This window comes from Populus trichocarpa, chromosome 1 (assembly GCF_000002775.5).
Source record: "Populus trichocarpa isolate Nisqually-1 chromosome 1, P.trichocarpa_v4.1, whole genome shotgun sequence".
Classification (NCBI taxonomy): domain Eukaryota; kingdom Viridiplantae; phylum Streptophyta; class Magnoliopsida; order Malpighiales; family Salicaceae; genus Populus; species Populus trichocarpa.
In genome coordinates this window covers 26,730,611-26,751,011 of record NC_037285.2, presented here as the reverse complement: position 1 = coordinate 26,751,011, position 20,401 = coordinate 26,730,611, and the positions used below count along the sequence as shown (strand labels likewise).

The following is a 20,401-nucleotide window of genomic DNA, read 5'->3' as shown; positions in this document are numbered from 1 at the left end:
TAAATATTGTTATTAATTATTTATTTCTTGCTATCTCAATGTAAGAAATCTTCGATTTAATTAATTACTTAAAGAGAAATAGGGATGGAGATGAGTGTAAAATAATAAAATTTGTTTTCTTCGTTTAATAATAATATAATTTGTTTTCTTCTTTTATGATATGAGTGCAACACCTAGACAATATCATTAGCAAGTACGTGGACTCCCCATGCAAGAATGGAAACAAGCTGGGAAAATTCCGGGAAGCTACCTTTAAAAATAAACGGGCAGTACTCTCGGGTCTTTCTACCTCAAAAATATTTAGTTCACTCATATCACGCTCTCTTGATATAAATAGCCCAAGAAATTAAAGCTACGAGGGATCACTTGGATTTCCTTCACGTAGAAGGTTAATTGTGGGGTGGTAGCTACACAATTACCATAATAACATGGACCAGTACTACTCACAGGCTGATCGGGTCTCACCAGACTTGGAAAATGAAGATGTTAATTACAAGGTAGGTTTTAGCATCAATAATAAGGAGGTCTGTGTCAATGGGAAGACACCACAGAATATATCATCTTCCATTTTGCGCAATAAATCTGATCCAATGCTTGTTTCGTCAAGTGCTCGGTTTCAAATGCTTTGGCATTTCCTGACCAATCTTCAAGAAGTGATTCTTGGAACTAAGCTGGCTGTTCTCTTCCCAGCCATTCCTCTAGCAATTGCTGCTGACTATTATAAGTTTGGAAGAGTAAGTTCATCCTTTTTTTTGGTTACAAAACGTCCATGTCGTTGATTTTCTATATGAGCAAAGGGAATTGATTAGGATAAATAATTTCATTGCATTTACCAACTCCTATACATATTTAATTACACACTAAGATGGTATAATGTGTGTGTGTGTTGTTGTCTCTCTGTTTGATTTTCAATATTCCGTCACACGTAGCCATGGATATTTGCTTTGAGCTTGCTTGGACTCACCCCACTAGCAGAACGTGTCAGCTTCCTCACCGAGTAAGTATGATACTATATATGCTCATCTTGTATACAAGTACTTTTGGTATATTTTATCCAGTAGTTTTCCTGACATTAATTTTTATTTTTATTAATTCTCAATTTTCTTGTTCTGATTAATCGCAGACAAATTGCGTACTTCACTGGTCCAACAGGTAGTTTAAATTTACCCATAGATTATTTCTAATTTTGGATGCATGCTATCATGTGAAAATAAATCGAAGATGATTTTACCATTTGCAGTTGGAGGTCTCCTTAATGCAACATGTGGCAATGCAACAGAGCTGATAATAGCGTTGTTTGCTCTCTACCAGAACAAAATACATGTCTTAAAGTATTCTCTTTTGGGTTCCATTCTGTCAAATCTCCTTCTAGTTCTTGGGACTTCTCTCCTATGTGGAGGCTTGGCCAACCTAAAAAGGGAACAGAGATATGATAGAGTAAGACTCCCTCCCTATCAAAATTCAAGAAGAAATCCAATTAATTTTACAGATAGAGTAAGTAATTATTATGGTCGAAATACAATTAATTATAATCTTTTCTTTTTCTTTTTCTTTTTTGGCTTTCACAGAAGCAGGCTGACGTGAACTCCCTACTTTTATTACTGGGGTTGTTGTGCCACATGTTGCCACTGATGTTCAGATATGCGATAGGGGAAGGAACCGCCACTGCCTGCTCTATTCTTCAGTTGTCCAGAGTGAGCAGCATTGTTATGCTTATAGCATATGTTGCTTATATCTTCTTCCAGCTGAAAACTCACAGGCAACTGTTTGATGCTCAAGAGGTGATTAATTAATTAGTACTAAATGCAAATAAGTTTAAGATAAAAACTATAAGAGGCTCATTTTTCTGCCGTTGTAATATGAAGTATATTTCTTTTCTGAGCAAGCTAAGGTCAAAAGAATTTACTAGGATTCATCCCAAAAACGATTTGAACATCAGAACTCACTTTCTTTGTTCCATGAAAGCTAGCCTACTTTCTACTTGACCGTCTTGTAAATTAAGTCTGTCTTAAAAGAGATCTAAAAAATGGCCTTTTCTTGTTCATCCATCAATTTTTTTTTTTTTTTTGTGGCGGTTTTGTTTACCAATATGTTTAGCTGGTGCCTCACATTGCATGCATCACATGAAGATATATGAGACTCAAACATCCTTAGAATGTTCTATTCAATGAGGTCACTCGGTTAGGTCAGAAGGAAATATTTAATCCAAAGTTGATTTTAATGCATGGAACTTACTGGTTCAAGCTGAATGGCAGGAAGAAGATGATGACGAGGAAGAAAAGGCGGTGATAGGATTTTGGAGTGCATTTACTTGGTTGGCTGGCATGACAATTATCATAGCTTTGTTATCTGAGTATGTTGTGGGCACAATTGAGGTACATTACACTTGAGAATTGCTCAAATATTCTTTATTAGCACATTAATGCATCTTCTAATTTGTGGATTTCATATTATAATGTTTCTCAACCAGGCTGCATCAGATTCTTGGGGCATTTCTGTCAGTTTTATCAGCATAATTTTGCTGCCTATAGTGGGGAATGCTGCAGAACATGCTGGATCGATCATATTTGCTTTCAAGAACAAGTTGGTATGATATGTTAGACCATGTCATTAGTCTTACTCTTATATTTTGTTACTAGCTAAGTTTCAATAACACCAATTATCTGGCTGTTAATTATGCAGGACATATCTTTAGGTGTTGCTTTAGGTTCTGCCTCTCAAATTTCAATGTTTGTGGTAAGATTAAAGTATATCCCAGGAAAAGAAAATCCTTTGCCAAATTAACCTTGGAAGGGAATCATGATGACTTGTATTTTTTTATGGGCTTTAGGTCCCTTTATGTGTTATTGTTGCCTGGACAATGCACATCCGTATGGACCTTGATTTCAGTCTCCTCGAAACTGGTTCTCTTGCTTTCACAATAATTATCACAGCCTTCACTTTACAGGTATTGTCACCTAATGTTTTTTTAATTGCCAATGATAATGTACGTTATATTGGATGTTAATTATTTAGCTGGTTTGTAAATTTGCTTACGGTAGTTTTTTTCTTTACTTACAGGATGGAACTTCACACTACATGAAAGGAATGCTTCTTTTCCTGTGCTACATTGTTATTGCTGCATGCTTTTTTGTTCATAAAATTCCTCAGAGTATGTTCCAAGCTAGGAAAAATCTAAGTTATGAATGATTAAAGTTTCCTCATTCCGTGACTTCTCACTGCTAATGTTTCCTAAAACTTTGATTGTAGATCAAATCTCGGAAGGCAAACCATTCACTGGACTATTTTCAGCATAGCTGCATTTGCGTGTGGGGCTTGATCCACACAAAGAGTGGTCCACGAATCAATTTATGTTCATTAGTTCATTTGTGAAGCCCGTGCATTGGCATTCTGGTAATAGAGGATGGTATGGTAAATGAGAGCCTTTAAGAGAGTTGTGAGGCCATCAAAAGTTGAGACTGGCATTTTTCGTATTTACAAGGGAGCTCTAGAGAAGAAACACAACTAGTCATGGAACAAGTTTCTGTAGAGCTACGTGTTTATGTCTTCCCAATAATATTTCGGTACTGAATTGAAGTACAAAAGCAGTAGTGCAGAAATGCATATAGTTTTTTCCCTGTAGATGTTAGTTTGCATGTATTTGATTAAATTCACTGTATTATGTTGTTTATGAGAATAATCTGTCTTCACTTCGTGCAATGCAATAATGGAATTAATAAAGATAAACGACTTTCGATATCAGAGTGTATTGTGCCTGATGAGTTAATTTTATTAAATTTTTATTTATTTTTTTGTAAATGTATGGGTTTGGCATCTATATTAGACTCAATACAGTTGGACTTGGCAATGCACCAAGTCCAAGGTTGCGTGGGTCTGACACGCATGCCAGACCCAATACGTTTGGACTTGGTAGTTAGTCAAATCCAAGGCGCTTTGGTAGACCCACTACGCTTGGACTTGGCAGTGCGCCAGGTCCAAGGTGTCATGGGTCTAGCACGCATGACAGACCCACTACGCTTGGACTTAGCAGTGCGCCAGGTCCAAGGTGACATAGGTCTGGCACGCATGCCAGACCCACTACGCTTCGACTTAGCAATTAGCCAAATCCAAGACACTTGGACTTTGTAGTATGTCAAGTCCAATATGATTACCATCCTTCATTGGCATGTCTAGGAGAGTGACCAACCTCCCTTGGGTTTAACCTTAAGGAAGAATTCAATTTATATAGGCTCAGCTACATTTGACGTCTTAAACTCTATTTTCCCTACACCTTTTTAGGTGTATAAAAGTCCTTCAAGGACCCACCATATTCTTATTAGGTAAGAGATTTTTATCCCCCATTCAATGTTATCAAGGTAATTACCTTGCAGACCCTCCTTTTATGGGCTATAAATACACTATGAGAGCTTTATGAAAAAAGGTTCATAATCTCCAATTTTCTACTGCATTTATATTTTTAGAGCATTTATTTCTAGAATATTCTTGTATTTTATCTCTCTAAAAAGATACTTATTTAAGCATTAAAGAGTTCCCACCTTCTTTAAAAGAGACCTTTTGTAGACACTAGCCACAAACAACTTTGGCTTATGAAGGACCAAAAATAAACTATCAATTACCTTGGTTAGGGAGAATGGAGAAGATTGCTAGGACCAATTGATTAACCGATTGTCCAACCTAGGAGCCCTATTCCCAAGCTAGTTGGATTTTTAAGGACATCATTAGTGACGCTGTCTGTGGAAGCTGATCAAAAAGCCATCGGTTTCTACCTAAAACGTGTTTTTAGCACTTCTAGGGTATTTCATAGCTCACAACCAATGCTCTTCAGGGCTAGAAAGCGAGACAAATCAACTTGTTGTCATGGACACTCCTACCCAATATGAGCATCAACAACTCACTAGTCAAGTTCAACTTTTTACCTAGGCCGTGTTGACAACCCGATGGAAAAATTAGATCTTGCCACCGCAGCAAGTCTTAACACCTCAACCCACATTAGCTTAACACCAGGGCCACCAGGAGCTCGTAGAAAATTACATTACTTAGAGGAGGAAAGAGTGAATGATGTTCATAAAGGTTCCTCAAGGGATCAGTCACGTCATTGCCACACCCATGCATAGAGCAAACACTCCAAACACACTTCCCTTAGTTACTATGGGATGGACACCAGTCATTGTAATCATCGTTCTACACCAAGCCCTTCGAGCTCTCAAGAGCCTAATAGACAAAGAGCAAGGAGATAGTATGTGCACGAGCATGTCCAAGATAATCAACATACCCAGGGGAATGTTTATAGTTCCTATCAGTAGAGGTTTTCTCCCTTGTCCCAACATGTATTGAAAACTTGATTCCTGAAGGACTACTTTTCCATGAATATGAGTTTGGAAAACTATGATGGCTTGGCCGACCAATGGGAGCATATGAAAAATATACGCTGTAACTTAGAGTTAATCATCCAAGACGATGACTCAATGTGCAAGATATTCACTTCAACCTTTAGAGGATTTGCATGTGCTTGGTATAACAACCTGGAACCAAATTCTATTGAAGGCTTTAGTGATCTCTCTGCCAAGCTAGTGGCACGCTTTGGTATAAATATCCCAACAAAAAAGAGTTCCACTAAACTCTTTGGAATCACCCAGGTAGAAAATGAATCTACCAGGACATACCTTAAAAGGTTTAATGAAGAAATGCTTAAGGTTAAAAGGTTGAAGTATGTTTCACTCCAAGCATGATGAAGCATTATTTCTCGTTGAGAGGCCTTTTTGATGTGAAAGAAGTCTCTATCTATGTTGAAAATGGTCAAGAGCAAGTGAAGGTTATAACTTCTATTATGTTCTTGAGGACTTGCTCAAGGAGAGACCAGCTGGTAAAGTGGCATGGTCTGTGCTAAGGCTTGGTTCATTGATGGGGAGTTCCATCAGGACTTTATATAACATCATGGGCTGTTTAGGTATCAATGGAGGTATTCGCAAACATCTAAATCTCCCTTTTGTTTTTGGAGGACAAGGGAGTGTTGGGTGGAAGTATGCATTGATGGTTCTGATGCTCGGGTAGTGGCTGTGTTGGGTTTGTTGCCATTAATGTGCAGCAACCATTAATGGACGGCACCGTCCATTGACAAATATAGCAGCTGCAGCTGGAGCTGCACCAACCATGTGCACCAATCCCAAATATCAAAGGTTGGCAGCCACCATTGTTGAAGAAGAGCTGGAGTTGGCAGCCACCATTGTTGAAGAAAAGCTGAAGCTGGTGGCACCATTCTTGCTTATAAATAGGCACCGAGAGAGAGAGAGCAGAGTTTGGGGTGTAGAGAGTAAAGCAAAGAGAGAAGAAGAGAGAAAGAGGGGCTGCCAAGGGCAGCAGCCGCAAGTGCAGCAATGAGAGCTGGGAGTTGAGTTTGAGTGAAGTGATCCTTCTTCTCCATGTATTTGTATGGTATCCTTTCTCTATCTCTAATAATATGGACTTCTCCCGTGGATGTAGGTGATTTGCCGAACCACGTTAAATATTGTGTCCCGGTGTGCTAAGCCTCCAATGGGCAACTATCAGTACATCACCGGTCCACACATAGGGGTTGGAATCCCCAACAATTGGTATCAGAGCATATGGTTTAAAGTGGTGTTTGATTTTTGTCCAAAAATGAAAGTTGTCAAAATTATGTTTTGACCATACCATTGTGTAAAGGAGGAAGAGATGACGCCACTGGTGAAAACGGCGTCAAAATCAGACGTCGGACATAGCCGCAAGCGCTTACACGCTCCGGTGAGGTGGTTGTCCACGCGCGCAGACGCGCCCCACGCATCTTCTTTGCCCAATGGGCTGACCCGACCTGACCCACGTGACTGACCCGGATAACGATGACGTCATCATAACATAATTGTGACGTCAGCATGCACAGTTGGCATGCCACATCAGCTGACACGTCATCACTGTAGGACCCACCTGCCATGTCATCGGCCGCGAGCCGAGCTAAGTTGAGCCGAGCCGAGTTGGAGCTGAGCTGCCAGCCGAGGGATAGGATCCAGTGTAGCTGATCCTACGTGCAACCGGATCTGAGATTGAATTTGGGCCGTTCATCAGGCCAGCATTGTTTTGATCAAATCTTAGCCGTCTGAAGTGCGATTTGGACAATTTTAGACTTGTTTCCAGCTAATTTGATCGTTCCGGATGCAATGGTATGGTCAGATTATTGAGATTTGGACCGAAAGTGGTGGTGGTGACTTAACAAGAGAGATTGCCCGATTAGGAGGCATCTAAAGGTCATCATAGTGGTCGATGGAGATAAAGAAGAAGAAGTCGCACATATTTGCCTAATTATGTGTGCTGAATTGTTAAGTGAGGAGATTTTAATTGCCTTGAAGGAAGGCAAAATTGGGACACTCTGGACACCCGATCATGTGGACAATCAGAGGTGTAGAGTGAAAATTGACGAAGACCAATCTTGACGAATCTAAGCACTGGTAGTCTCGCTAGATGTTGAGAAATCAGATATAAAACCAAGATATTCCAAATCACTTGTAAAGGAAAGCCGCAACAAAGCTAGCAAATGGTTCTATATACGGAAAGACAGTACGATGGATAGATATGGCATAAGAAGTTCTGTCTAGGAGATTGGGTTTTAAGCGGGACTGGTGTGACCCCTCTAATCTTTCCTGGGAACTTGCTTAGTGGAAGGATTATCCATATGGTATTATTTTCATATATAGCAGTTTGTAATGAAACGGTTAAAGACTAGCAAGACAACGGCACAAAGGAACAGTTGGGTTTCGTATGTTCAAGGATATGATGGAGTGGTGATTTCTCCAAAGCAGTTAGATTCGGTGACTGTGATTTCTCGATGGGAGAATTGATGAAGACCCTGATAATGGAAGAGAAATGCAGCAAGGGGATAAAGATTGGCACCCTATTTTGACTTGGATAGGTGTTGTGACAGGATGAGCTGCTGTCAAACATAAGCAAGGAATATGGAGAAATTTGGAGAACAGAAATTGCACAAAGGCACACGGAGATTGTGCAGGAGTACTCGTATGATTCAACGAGGTACTGGAATGAGACAACAGGTGCAAGAAAAAGAAGTGTTCTCAGATGAAGCTCAGAGCAGAGACTGTGTAGAAGTTGTACAACAGGAAGTCTCTTGTGCTCTTGATGAAGATAATAGGCGAAGACCTTTCCAATGCATGCAAGGATGGAAAGAGAGCTATTGCAAAGGCACCTAATTGAGGGGGTGCAAACGCATGTGATAAAAGGTGACCGTCTATGTTGAAAGGCGAAGACACCAAAGAGAGTTGGTGTAGGTGGAGCTGTTAAGTGCAATGATGAAAGGTGTAGAAGCTCCAAACATAGAAATCGAGATGGAGGATTGCGAGGAGTGTACCGCAACTTTCTCTTTCTATATGATCAATGACAATGATCTATCCCATAGTCCACATGGTGATAGAGAATTTTAGAGCCACTTTGAAGCATCTTAGCTGTAGAAGGATGCGACCGCCTATAAAAGGTGAAGACACCTTAGATACAAGGTGTGTGAGGGCCATGATAGGAGCCCCAGTTCAGGCCGCCTTATGACAACAGGCGAAGACACCTTAGAGAAGGTGTGAAGGTCATGATATGAGCCTAAGATCAGACTGCCCTGTGACAACGGGCGAAGACATCTTAGAGAAGGTGTGTGGGCCACGATATGAGCCCAGTTCAGAACACCTCATAACCAATGTGATGGCTAGATATGAGTGGATAGGTGTATAGATAGCCAATGAATGGCTATGATGAGTATGAAGACAAATATCAGATTGACTTTCATGGATATTTTCCCCATGTTAAAGATTAATGAGCTAGAAGACATTTGTCTTGGACAATAAGTGGGTGACTTATGGAGCATTAAGACGCGACTACTAGGAATGAGCAGAGGGCATACGCAGGTTCCTGGAATAAGTTGACTCTTGTCAAAGTGGTGAGCTCTGTCATAACCCATTTTTGGGTTACTCCCAATTTTTTTTTTCTTCCAAATTACATTTCTTTTCAAAAAAAAAAAAAAAACAGAACACTGAAACAGTGCCGTTTTGAACGGCATTGTTCTCCTTCTTCCCTGCGCATGCAAAGGCAGGGAAGAAGATGATTTTAAATCATTTTTCGCATCCTCTTTCCCCTCCCACTTGTACAAAACCCATACCTATAAACCCATACCCTGCCAAGAAAGGGACACCATGCCCTGCAAACACAGCCGGCCACCTTACCCTGCAGAGGTAAGGCAGCCCGTTCCCCCCTTGCACCACGATGAGACAGAGCAGGGGGGGACACCTTCTCTTCCTGCTTATAAAGAGAAGGAGGGAAGAATAGGAAAGAGGGGGACGATTTTTTTGAGAAGGAGAGGAACACCAGGGAGGGCAAAATTTTGGAGGAGAGAAGGAGAACAGAGAGAGAGGAGTGAACGAACTGAAACAGGAAGAGGAAGATTTATTTGAGATACAGAGGAGAGAAAGCGGAAACAGACATGGGGAGGGAAAAACAGAGACTGTGGTCTCTGCACAGAGGAGAAGAAGGACCGTTCCTCACCACCTGGGCACCACCGCTGTGCTTCCTCTCCACTGCCACCACAGCACCGTCATCCTGCCACCATCAACGCTGCCAACGCCAGCAGAACTGAAGAGGAAGAAGAGGAGCAGAACCGAGAGAGGGAACAACGAAAGACAGAGAAGGGATTGAAGAGAGAAACAGAGGAGAGAAGGAAAGAACAGTCGCCGCCTACACCACCACCCCTACCACAGCTGCCACCGTGCTTCCTCTCCACCGCCACAGCGCACCACCTGACCGCAGCTGACAGCCCCGAAGAGACAGAGGAGAAAAGGAGAAGATAACAGAAAAAAACACAGAGGAGAGGGGGCTGAGAAGAGAAACAAAGGAGAGAAGAGAAGGAAGGAAAACGCCGCTGCTGTCACCGCCGCCTTCCACCACCGCTGACGACCACAACCGTGCTTTCCCGCTCCAGGTAAATTTCTTCCCTCTCCCTGTCGTTTTTAGATGTTCATCTTCATTTTGCATGCAGAACGTGAGCAATTCACGTTCTGCAGCAAAATGAAGATTAATTAGCTAGTTACTGTGCTGGGCACAGTAACTAGCTAATTATATTTTGCTGGTTACTGTGTGCAGCACAGTAACCAGCCCTCTAATTGCTTATGGGCTGGAACATCGGCCCAGCCCACGCGGCTGGGCTGAGTCCAGCCCACAGTATATGGGCCGGGTCAGGCCCAGCCCAGGATGGTTGGGCCAGATCCGGCCCATTTTTTATTTTTTTTAATTTTTTGTTAAAAGAAAAATTCAAAAATATTTGTTTGTAATTTTACAAGTTTCCGCGTATTTTTTTTATGTCATTTTTATCAAGCAATATTTTTTATGTTGTTAAAAATGCAAAAATCTGATATTAAAATATCCGGTTTTCGTCAAAACTTCAAAAATACAAAAAAATTTGAAAAAAAGAAGAAAATATTTTATGCATACGGCCAAATCTCTCAAAGCTGAAAAACTCATATTCTATTTTCATACAACAAAGAAAACTTCAAAAAAAAAAATGTTTTATCATGCATTTTGGCTTTAATAACCAGTTTATTAAAGTCACGAGAATTTGGCCAATATTTCAAAAAAATCCAAAAAAATTATTTTGTTTCTTTTTATATCAGGGATTACGAATTTACACGTAAAGCGTATTCCCGATATTAAAACAATAGTTCTTTTATAGACATTAGAACGGTTAGGTCTTACCCCAGAAGATAAGAACCTCCTTATTGAGGAGGGCTTTTCTTGAATCTTAGACAGACAATGACCAACAATTAGAAAACGCTACCAAACCTTAGATTTTGATCAGACAAATAAAACAATGCAGCTTACCTTAGGTAGGGCGTATTTGGGGTGCTAATACCTTCCCTTTACGCAACCAGTCTCCGTACCCGATCTCTGAGACCAGTTAGGGTTCCTAGTGACCAAAATACTAGGTGGCGACTCCCATTCCCATTTTTTCACCGCTAAGAGACAAAGAATTCCTTGTCTCCCCATATTTTTCCAGATCCACACATCCATGGAGTGTGGAGGACGATCGCCGCGACGCATTTCACGTGCGACAAGCTCGGTGAAGGCATTGTAATACTCAGAGTATCAAGACAGATATGGATTAACCTTTAATGGGTTGCCCCCTATCAGTAAAGGTGGAGAGCTACCTGGACTCTTAGGACTAAGAGCGAGAGACTCACGGAGAAGTAAGGTGTGGTTCCTAGGGTGGAACAGAGGGCAGACGTAACTCCTTGATGAGTAGACTCTTGAAAAAGTGGTGAGCTCGTGATCATATTGAGATACTCAGATAATGACTGTCGCACTTGGAAATGGAAATTTCCATTTGAGTGGGTGTTGTAAGCCTTGATGTGAGGCTTGATGAATCATTCCGGACCGAGCATGGTTGATAAGCTCGAAGGGGAATGTTGTGTGTCCTAGAGACAAACGTTAACACTCTTCAGATGTGATGTGGCAGACCATTTGGTTGTAGTGATCCTTTTGTATGAGAAAAGGTGTGCTTTGGTGACTTTAATGATTGAAAGGTGTGGCAAGTACCATGTAAACTTGGCTGGAGACGCTCTTAGAATGGTAAGCTTAGAAGAGCTGCAAGATGCAAGCATGTGTTGAAGAAGCAAGAGGACAGTTGCCCCACATGAATGGCAAAGGGGGTGATTGTTGGGTTTGTTGCCATTAATGTGCAGCAACCATTAATGTACGACATCGTCCATTAACAAATGCAGTAGCTGCAACCATGTGCACCCATCCCAAATGTCAAAGGTTGGCAGCCACCATTGTTGAAGAAGAGCTGGAGTTGACAGCCACCATTGTTGAAGAAGAGTTGGAGCTGGTGGCACCATTCTTGCCTATAAATAGGAACCGAGAGAGAGAGAGTAGAGTTTGGGGTGTAAAGAGCAAAGCAAAGAGAGAAAACGAGAGAAAGAGGGGCTGCTAAGGGCAGCAGCCCTGCTGCCATTGCAGTAGCTGCAAGTGCAGCAATGAGAGTTGGGAGTTGAGTTTGAATGAAGTGATCCTCCTCTTCCATGTATTTGTATTGTATCCTTTCTCTATCTCTAATAATATGGACTTCTCCCGTGGATGTAGGCGATTTGCTGAACCACGTTAAATATTGTGTCCCAGTGTGTTAAGCCTTCAATGGGCAACTATCAGTACATCACTGGTCCGCGCATAGGGGTTGGAATCCCCAACAGGCTGAACAACACATTTGCGCAGCTACCAATGATGAAATATCTTCCAGAGACGTCCAAGCATTCAATGCAATAAACGGCCCATGTTTCACATGGAAGAAGATCTGGCCAGTCCTCGGAAAGAAGTTTGGAGCAGAAGTGCTGAAAAAAATGTTTTCAAACGACTTTTGGTTTGCAACAGCAATGAACGACAAGAAGAAGGTTTGGCAAGAAATTGCAGTGAAGGAAGGTATGTTATACACAGAGATGGAAGATTTGGCTAACTTGGGATTCTTGGATATCTTATTCCGTAGTCCGATGAAAATGCTAGGGACCTAGGGGAAAGCTGATCGGTTTGGTTTTACGATGAGATGCCAGACTCTAGAATCGATCTTGTATTGGATTAATTCCATGAGAGAGGAGAAGTTAATTCCTTAGAACTTGATTGACTTCATTTGGATTGAACAATTGATCTGAGAGGATTTGGTGCACCATTTGGTGGCCATTACAACAAATAAAACCTAGTTCCTTTATATGTACTGTTTGACTGCCTTTAATAGTTCTCTCTTATGAACATACAAATATTAATAATACCATATGATATGAGTAGATTAAATAATACAAATGTCCACCTGTTTTTACTCATCTTGCCTGTGAGTGAGAACCGACTAAATTATAGATGCCATTGTTCATTTCTCAAATTCAATCCCACTCTTATGGAGCAAGCAGTAGGGATGCGCTGGCTTCTCCATGTTTCAGGGAAATATTCATATTTGCCAAGCATTCTAGGTGAAAGTTGCATAGCAAAGTTTGTAAATATATTAGATTAGAATGCAAATATGTTTAGTTTATTGTAACAAGATTGTAGTTAAGAGATAATTAGCATGGATTGATAGTTTATATATGTTTAAATTTTAAAAAAGATATGTTAAACAAAAAATGTTCTAGAAAAGACTAGAGTTTATATATGTTTAAATTTATAAACTCAAGACAAAAAAAAAAAAAAAACCTTAAATCAACTATGCTTAAATTAAAATAAGAAGGATACTTACTTTTGAAACACTTTAAAGTAATGGATATTTTGTTATTACTGTCAATGATAAATCCTTTGTTCTTAAAGTTTTATTGTTCCTTGCTTGTGCAATTAGGATGTATACGTTACGCATATTAAAATTTCAACAACACCACCTTGGTTTAGATGCACTTCCAAACTAAGGTCTTTAAACTAAAGAATATGAAACTCAAATATATCTCAATAATACGAATCTAAACTCTAGATTTGAGAGGAAAACCAAAGGATAAAATAAAAATTAATAGAAAATAAGCCTTGTGGCATTTTCATTGTGGCTTAAATCACAGTTCACTCTCTCACAAATCATTGTGGATTGGAGCAGTGATTTTTCTAAAATTTTCAATTTGATCCTTTAATTTTTTCTTTGCACAATTGAGCTATTTTGAGCCTAAATTAGCATTCAATTGCATGTTTTGTTAAGAGGGGATTGGATTGAAAGATAGAGGACCAAAGTGAAAAAAAAGAGTACATTAGGTGGTGTCTTCAGATTTTATAAAAAAAGTTTATTTTGCCCCCTTTTTCGGTTTACAAGTGATCGATTCCTGTAGTTTTTGGAAATTCAGTTTTTGTACCAAATTCATTTCCATCATTTTCAGTTCTTTTTTTTGTTAGAGGAAAGAGAGAGGGTCGTCAGATTTTGGTGAAGAAAGAGAAAGTGGTTGTTGATCACAATTTCGGCCACCAAAATGGTTGAAACTAGTCAATGAGTTTCGTTTAACTAGGAAAGTTTCACCTGGGTTTATTTTTTGGTTTTTTGAGCTGTTTTTTTTTTTGAAGTCATGAATATATTTATCAAGGTGTTTTTTAGAAGTTTGGGGTGAAAATGAGTTGAAAAATGAGTTTTTAAACAAAAAAACAACAGCCTGTTTTTTCGGTGACCTCATCGCTGGATTTCGTACGAAACAAATGACGTGTCGTCTATCATCTTATTGAAAAAAAAATCAAGGCAAGCCCTTTAAGAAATTAAAAAATATATATATATAAAGCTAGGCTTGGGAGAGCAGGTTAGGCTGGGCTGGAAAGCTCACATGTCTAGGTTGGTTTTTTGGCCTAGTGTGTCTGGGCTCCTTTTTTTCTTTCAAGTTTTGTTGTTTTATTTTTGAGTTAAAAAAATTGATAAAATAAATTATTGAACCCAATTGAGTTTATGAACCGGATCGCAGGTTTAATGGATTCATCCGTAGCATTCGAGCTATTATTTTTTTTCTTTTTATTGTTTAATACCTTTTTTTGTCCCTTGATTTTAAAAAAATATAATTTCATCATTTATTATCGATGATTTTTTTTTTTAGCTCAAAACTAAAAATAAAATAATACAATTTCATCCTTTTTTTTATCAATGATCTGCTCATGCTATCTCAGCCACACGCGTCTAACACGATTTCTCTCCTTTTTCTAAAAAACAAATGCATCATACAAAAAAATTCTTGTGCGCTTTAGCGTCATGTAATTAAATGAAAAATAATCTCTTGTATAAAAAATTTATTGAATCCAATGGCGTGCATGACTTGCATCACAAGTTTACTTGGTTGACTCGAGCTCACTTAGGTTTTTTTATTTTTTTTAGTTAAGTGCTATTTTTTAATTAAAAAAATAGCACTTAACTAAAAAAATTAAAAAACCTAAGTGAGTGATTAGTACTTAAAAGTGCATTCTCATTAAGGCATTATATCATCATATTGCACTAAAGTATCATTAAATTCCCTAACTAAAGCATGTTTTATAATAACAAGTCTGATAATATAATATATCTTTAATTTATGGTAAATGCTTGTTTTGAATGCAGGTATATCTCACAATTCAAAGGATTGATTGATGTGATTAACTATTAAAATTAAGAAGACAAAGAAAAGGCTAAGAGAAGAGATGTTGGTTCAATTCCAAACTGGAACACCATTCGGTTATTGGATCATAACTGGAGTTGTAGACCTTGGATTTAGGTCTGCTTTATATGGATGGAAAGCTAAGACATAGACCTAAAACTTTTATAGGAGTCAAAGACTCAATTTTGCCGTTTTCAAGTTCAAATCTTAGCAACAACGGAGAAGTCGGAATCTATCCTGCAGCTCAGACACTGTTCGGTTTTTAGCTCATATCTTGAGTTCTAGAAGTCCAAATGAGCTATGGTTTTTTTTGTTGGAAAGCTGAGACAATGTCCACAACTTTCATGAATTTAATGGGCTCTAATTCTGATGTTAGCAATGACATTTTGGCCAGCCAACAATGTCAATAACCAGCAGCCAACAATGTCAAAAACCAGCCACCAAATCAATGGTTGGCCACCAACTAAATAGTTTGTCAACCAATCAATAGTTTCAAATTTTAGCCTATAAAAGAAGGCATTTGCCATGTATTTAGTCATCTTGATTTTCAGATCAAGATCATGTTCTTACTTTCTTTCTTTATATTTTTGTAATGCTTAAGTTTTGCTTTCATTAATCTCTTGTTTATGCTTTTCATCATAACTATGTTCTTATCTAGTTTATTTATGTTCTTCTTCTTCATTATGTTTAGCTAAGTTAATTATGTCAAGGTGAAAAGGTTTTACTAATGGTGTTAGAATAGGTATAATATAAACTCAACATGGACTTCAATGTTTATATCCAAGAAAGTTTGATATTAACATGTCTTATCTTTTTATCTTACTAATTATTAATACCTTACTTGTTAAATGACTATCTAGATTTGTGTTGTATAACACTTGGTACATCAAATGCTTGATCCTTCATAGTCTTCGGCCGACATCGTTGTTGTGATAGGAACTTGATTTGTTGTTAACATAAGTCAGGAACATGAATGTCTGATGATATTTATAAGTATGGTGTTACTTAGATAAGATGATTAATATGATCATGTTAATAATTTATAATGAGCTAATAACGATAAATCATCCGATTGGAACCTCTTTTGTGTGTGGTTTCCAGTTGAATAATAAAAAAAGTTTATACTTTACTTATTTCTAATACTATTATTGAATCCTCTAACATTGACATCTGTTTTATCATTATTTAATCCTTACATAAATATTACATCTCAAAGTTCTCTTCAACATCAATATCATTTTATTATCTATAATTTATATAGTTAACCTCCATGTGGTTCGACCTCGGTCTTGCCGGGTTATTTATTACTTTGACACTCCTGCACTTGGGATAAGATATCAACTCTTTGATCGTGTCAAGTTTTTGGCGCCGTTGCCGGGGAGGTAAGTATTGTATAAATTATATATTTCTTTTATTTTCTTTTGTTTTCACTTTTATTTGTTTTTCTAATTTTTGTTTCTTCGTTTTCTTTTTCTTTATGCACTTGCATGAGAGTTTGGACACATACATTAAGTGGTAGACTTTCTAGGAAATCCTCATCTCTTTCAGAAAACATGGCCGACGAAGATAACTAGTCAATTCATAATGAGAATAATGATGTTAGAACACTTAGAGACTACATGAATCCAACAAGAACAAGTGCACGATCATGTATAATTTTTCCTCCTGATGCATCTCATTTTAATTTTAAGCCAGATATTATTCAATTTTTACCCATTTTTCATGGCTTAGAATTAGAAAATCCATACTTGCATTTAAGAGAATTTGAAGAAGTTTGTAACACCTATAATGGCTTAAATTGTAACATGAACACCATCAGATTAAAGCTTTTTCCTTTTTCATTAAAAGATAAAGCTAAAACATGGCTACAAAATCTTAGGTCAGGATCCATTCGTGCTTGGGATGAAATGCAATGACAATTTTTAAAGAAATTTTTCCCTTCTCATAGAACAAACTCTTTTAAAAGACAAATCATCACTTTCACTCAAAAACCAGGAGAAATATTTTACAAGTGTTGGGATAGATATAAAGACTTGCTTAATACTTGTCCTCATCATGGTTTTGAAATATGGAGATTGGTTTCACAATTTTATAAAGGGTTAACATCTAAAGATAGGCAAATGGTGGAATTGATGTGCAATGAAACTTTTGAAAACAAAGACCCTGATGAAGCAATGGAGTACCTAAAGTTGCTAGCTGAAAATGCTCAAAATTGGGACATTACAAGCACTTGTGAGGCACCAGGTAAAACTCAACCTCATACATCTAATGGAGGCATGTACAACCTTAAGAAAGATCATGACCTCCAAGCCGAATTTGCATATCTAGCTAGAAAAGTTGAGGCACTAGAATTAAAAAAGAATGGTCAATTAAAATCTGTTCAAGAAATTATGTGTCAAATTTGTGAAACTAATGAACACTCAAACAATGATTGTCCAACTTTGCCTTCTTTTAATCACCAAAATTTCAATTGGAAGAGTGGTACCAATAATGCACAAACTTCACAGCCACCATTTCAAGCACACCATAATTTTCAAAATTCTCATGGATATGCACCTCCTTATGTTCCCTCTCCTAGAAGAAATCTTGAGGAAACATTACATGCATTCATTGAAAAGCAAGAGACAATCAACACTAAAAATGCTCAAACCATGGCTGATTTAAAAGATACTCTTGCAAAGTTCACATCTTCTCTCAGTTTCCAGGAGAAAGGTAAGTTTCCATCTCAACCCCAGCAAAATCCCGAAGGGCAATACAATTCAAGTGCAAGTGGTTCCGGAAGCCAACACATAGATCAAGTCCAATCAGTCATTACTCTCCACAGTGGTAAGGTTATTGAAAGACCAATTCTTGAACCTTGTGAGAAAGATCATGAGTCAATCTCCGAGGGTAAGGAAATAGTTAAACCTGAACATTGCAAAGAACAGACTGATTCCCCACCAGTACTTCCATTTTCTCATGCCATGACCAAACAAAAGGAAGTCAATCACAATTCTGAAATATTTGAAACATTCAAACAGGAAGAAATCGAGGAAGAAAAAGGCACCGAAAATGTTGTCATGGATCATTTGTCAAAATTGACAATAGATTCGACATCTGACATCACACCAATTGATGATTACTTTCCTGATAAATCTTTACTTTCTCTTAGTTCAATACCTTAGTCTGCTAATATTGACAATTTTCTTACTTCAGGATTTTTGCCAGCTCATTGGAATACCCAAAACGAAAGAAATTTTTTGAGCGACGTGCAGAACTTTATTAGGATGACCCTTACTTATTCAAATATTGTCCTGATTAAATATTTCAAAGATGCATTCCCAACAATGAGGTAAGTAGTGTCATTAAACTTTGTCATTCTGAGACATGCAGAGATTATTTCTCGTCAAAAAAGACAACTGCAAAAATCTTACAATGTGGATTCTGTTGGCCCACCATGTTCAAATACACATATGCATTCTGCAAAACCAGTGAAAATTGTTAAAAGGTGGGATTTATTTCAAAGCGTAGAGAGTCTTTAAATAATCTTCTATTGACTCTTAAGTCTCATCATAGTGAAGATGTGCATCGTGCAATTCATGTTTTATGGCCTCATTTTTATAAAGAACATAATAGATATAGTCTTGGGAATCTGACTAAAAAAGACCATGTTTGCCAGTTTTTAAGAAAACTGGATTGGAAGCCTATCCCCGACCCATAAAGGGCGTTTAAGCCGTTCTTGGACGTAAAACCAAGAGAAGATGTGAGCCACAATCACAACTGCTTGTACATACATATTTTTTAAAAAACAATATAAAAAATAAAATAATAAGAGAGAGAGAGAGAGAGAGAGAGAGAGAGACTCCAGCTAGCCTACATATAGGTGGTATGATTGCATTTTCAATTTCTCATCTATAAAATCTTCTCTTCCTTCCCATCATTTCTACTCAACCCATTCATTCAACAGATATAGAAGTGTGTAGAAATGACATGTTCCTCTGTTCCTAAAATAAAAAATATTTGTGTTTTTGGTGGATCCAGTCCTGGGAAAGAAAAAGAGTTTTTAGAATCAGCAAATCATCTTGGTCGGGTACTAGCTGAGAGAAAGATTCATTTAGTGTATGAGAGAGACAGCCTTGGGTTAATGGGAAGTGTTTCAATAGCTGTATTTTTAGGAGGCAGTCAAGTTTTGGGGGTTGTCCCCAAAGCTTTAGCCGAAGGGGACATCATTGGAAAAACAGTTGGAGAGGAATTACAGGTCTCCACAATGTCTGAACGACTATCTGTAATGTTTAACCATGCTGATGCCTTCATTGCTTTACCAGGTGGTTTGGGCACTTTAGAAGAGATATTTCATATTTCCTCTTGGGCTCAATTGAAGATTCACCAGAAACCTATAGGTTTGCTAAATGTTAATGGTTTTTATAATACTTTACTATCTTTTCTTGATCATGCTGTGGAACAACAATTTCTAACATTTTAAGCGCGAAAAATCCTCATCTCTGCTGCTACTGCTGAGCAATTGATTGATGAACTTCAATCTTTCATCCCTGTAGTTGATTCCTCTATGAGTCGACTCAATTGGTCAATCACAGAACACCGTAAAAAGCTTAGATTGGATTTGAGCCTTAGTTTGTGAAAAATTGTGTCTTTTGGTTTTATTAATAGCATAATATTTGTGTTTTGTTCTTTCTTATATTTGTTTAAGTGTGTTTCAGGTTTGTCAGTAGTCGTTGTTTCAGGTGATATCTTCTATACACTATTTTTCTACCTTAGAACATTGAGGACAATATCTCGTTTTGGTTGGAGGGAGAGGGTAGTAGTTGATATTAAATTTTTTTTTAACTAACTGTGTTTTCTATTATTAAAACCATTTGCAAACCTGTTGTTACTAGGATGGCATAGTAAATGAGGAACTTTAGTGACTCTTGAGACGCATCTTAGTAAACATTCTTCACAAGGTCTATCATAATACTTATTGAAATATTCAGGTTTACAAACTATCGCATTGTTATCACTTGATTCTGCTCATATACTCATTTAACAAGTATTCTTAAACCTTCATTTTCACACACACACTTTAACATATGATTATGGGTTGCATATTGGATTATTACATTATTCATGTTCTTTTGTTAAAGGTAACAACTAAGGGAAAGGGATAATATATAATTTGCAAAAAAAAAAAAAAACAAAAAACAAAAAACAAAAACAAAAACAAAAACAAAAACAAAAAAAAATAAAAATAAAAACAAATTGAATAAATAAAAAAGTAGATAAGTTTGGTTTCGTAGCCTCTTTGACTTAAG

At 37.9% G+C, this 20,401-nt stretch overlaps 1 protein-coding gene and 1 pseudogene across 1 annotated transcript; both read left to right on the top strand.

Moving 5' to 3' along the window:
- Positions 1-338: 338 nt before the first annotated feature.
- LOC7478533 (vacuolar cation/proton exchanger 3) lies at positions 339-3,741 on the top strand. Its single transcript, XM_002298278.4, has 11 exons — positions 339-734; positions 930-997; positions 1,124-1,152; positions 1,241-1,437; positions 1,569-1,781; positions 2,256-2,375; positions 2,471-2,587; positions 2,683-2,736; positions 2,831-2,947; positions 3,061-3,151; positions 3,250-3,741. The coding sequence occupies exons 1-11, from the start codon at positions 429-431 to the stop codon at positions 3,294-3,296; spliced, it is 1,359 nt and encodes a 452-aa protein (XP_002298314.2). The 5' UTR covers positions 339-428; the 3' UTR covers positions 3,297-3,741.
- A 1,724-nt stretch (positions 3,742-5,465) lies between these two features.
- Positions 5,466-12,656, top strand: LOC112323329 ((S)-8-oxocitronellyl enol synthase CYC1-like; annotated as a pseudogene).
- Positions 12,657-20,401: the final 7,745 nt, after the last annotated feature.

Coding starts and splice junctions, on each gene's coding strand:
- LOC7478533 (XM_002298278.4), top strand. CDS start 429: ATGGACCAGTACTACTCACAGGCTGATCGGGTCTCACCAGACTTGGAA. Junction 998..1,123: donor CGTGTCAGCTTCCTCACCGA/GTAAGTATGATA, acceptor GATTAATCGCAG/ACAAATTGCGTACTTCACTG. Junction 2,376..2,470: donor ATGTTGTGGGCACAATTGAG/GTACATTACACT, acceptor TTTCTCAACCAG/GCTGCATCAGATTCTTGGGG.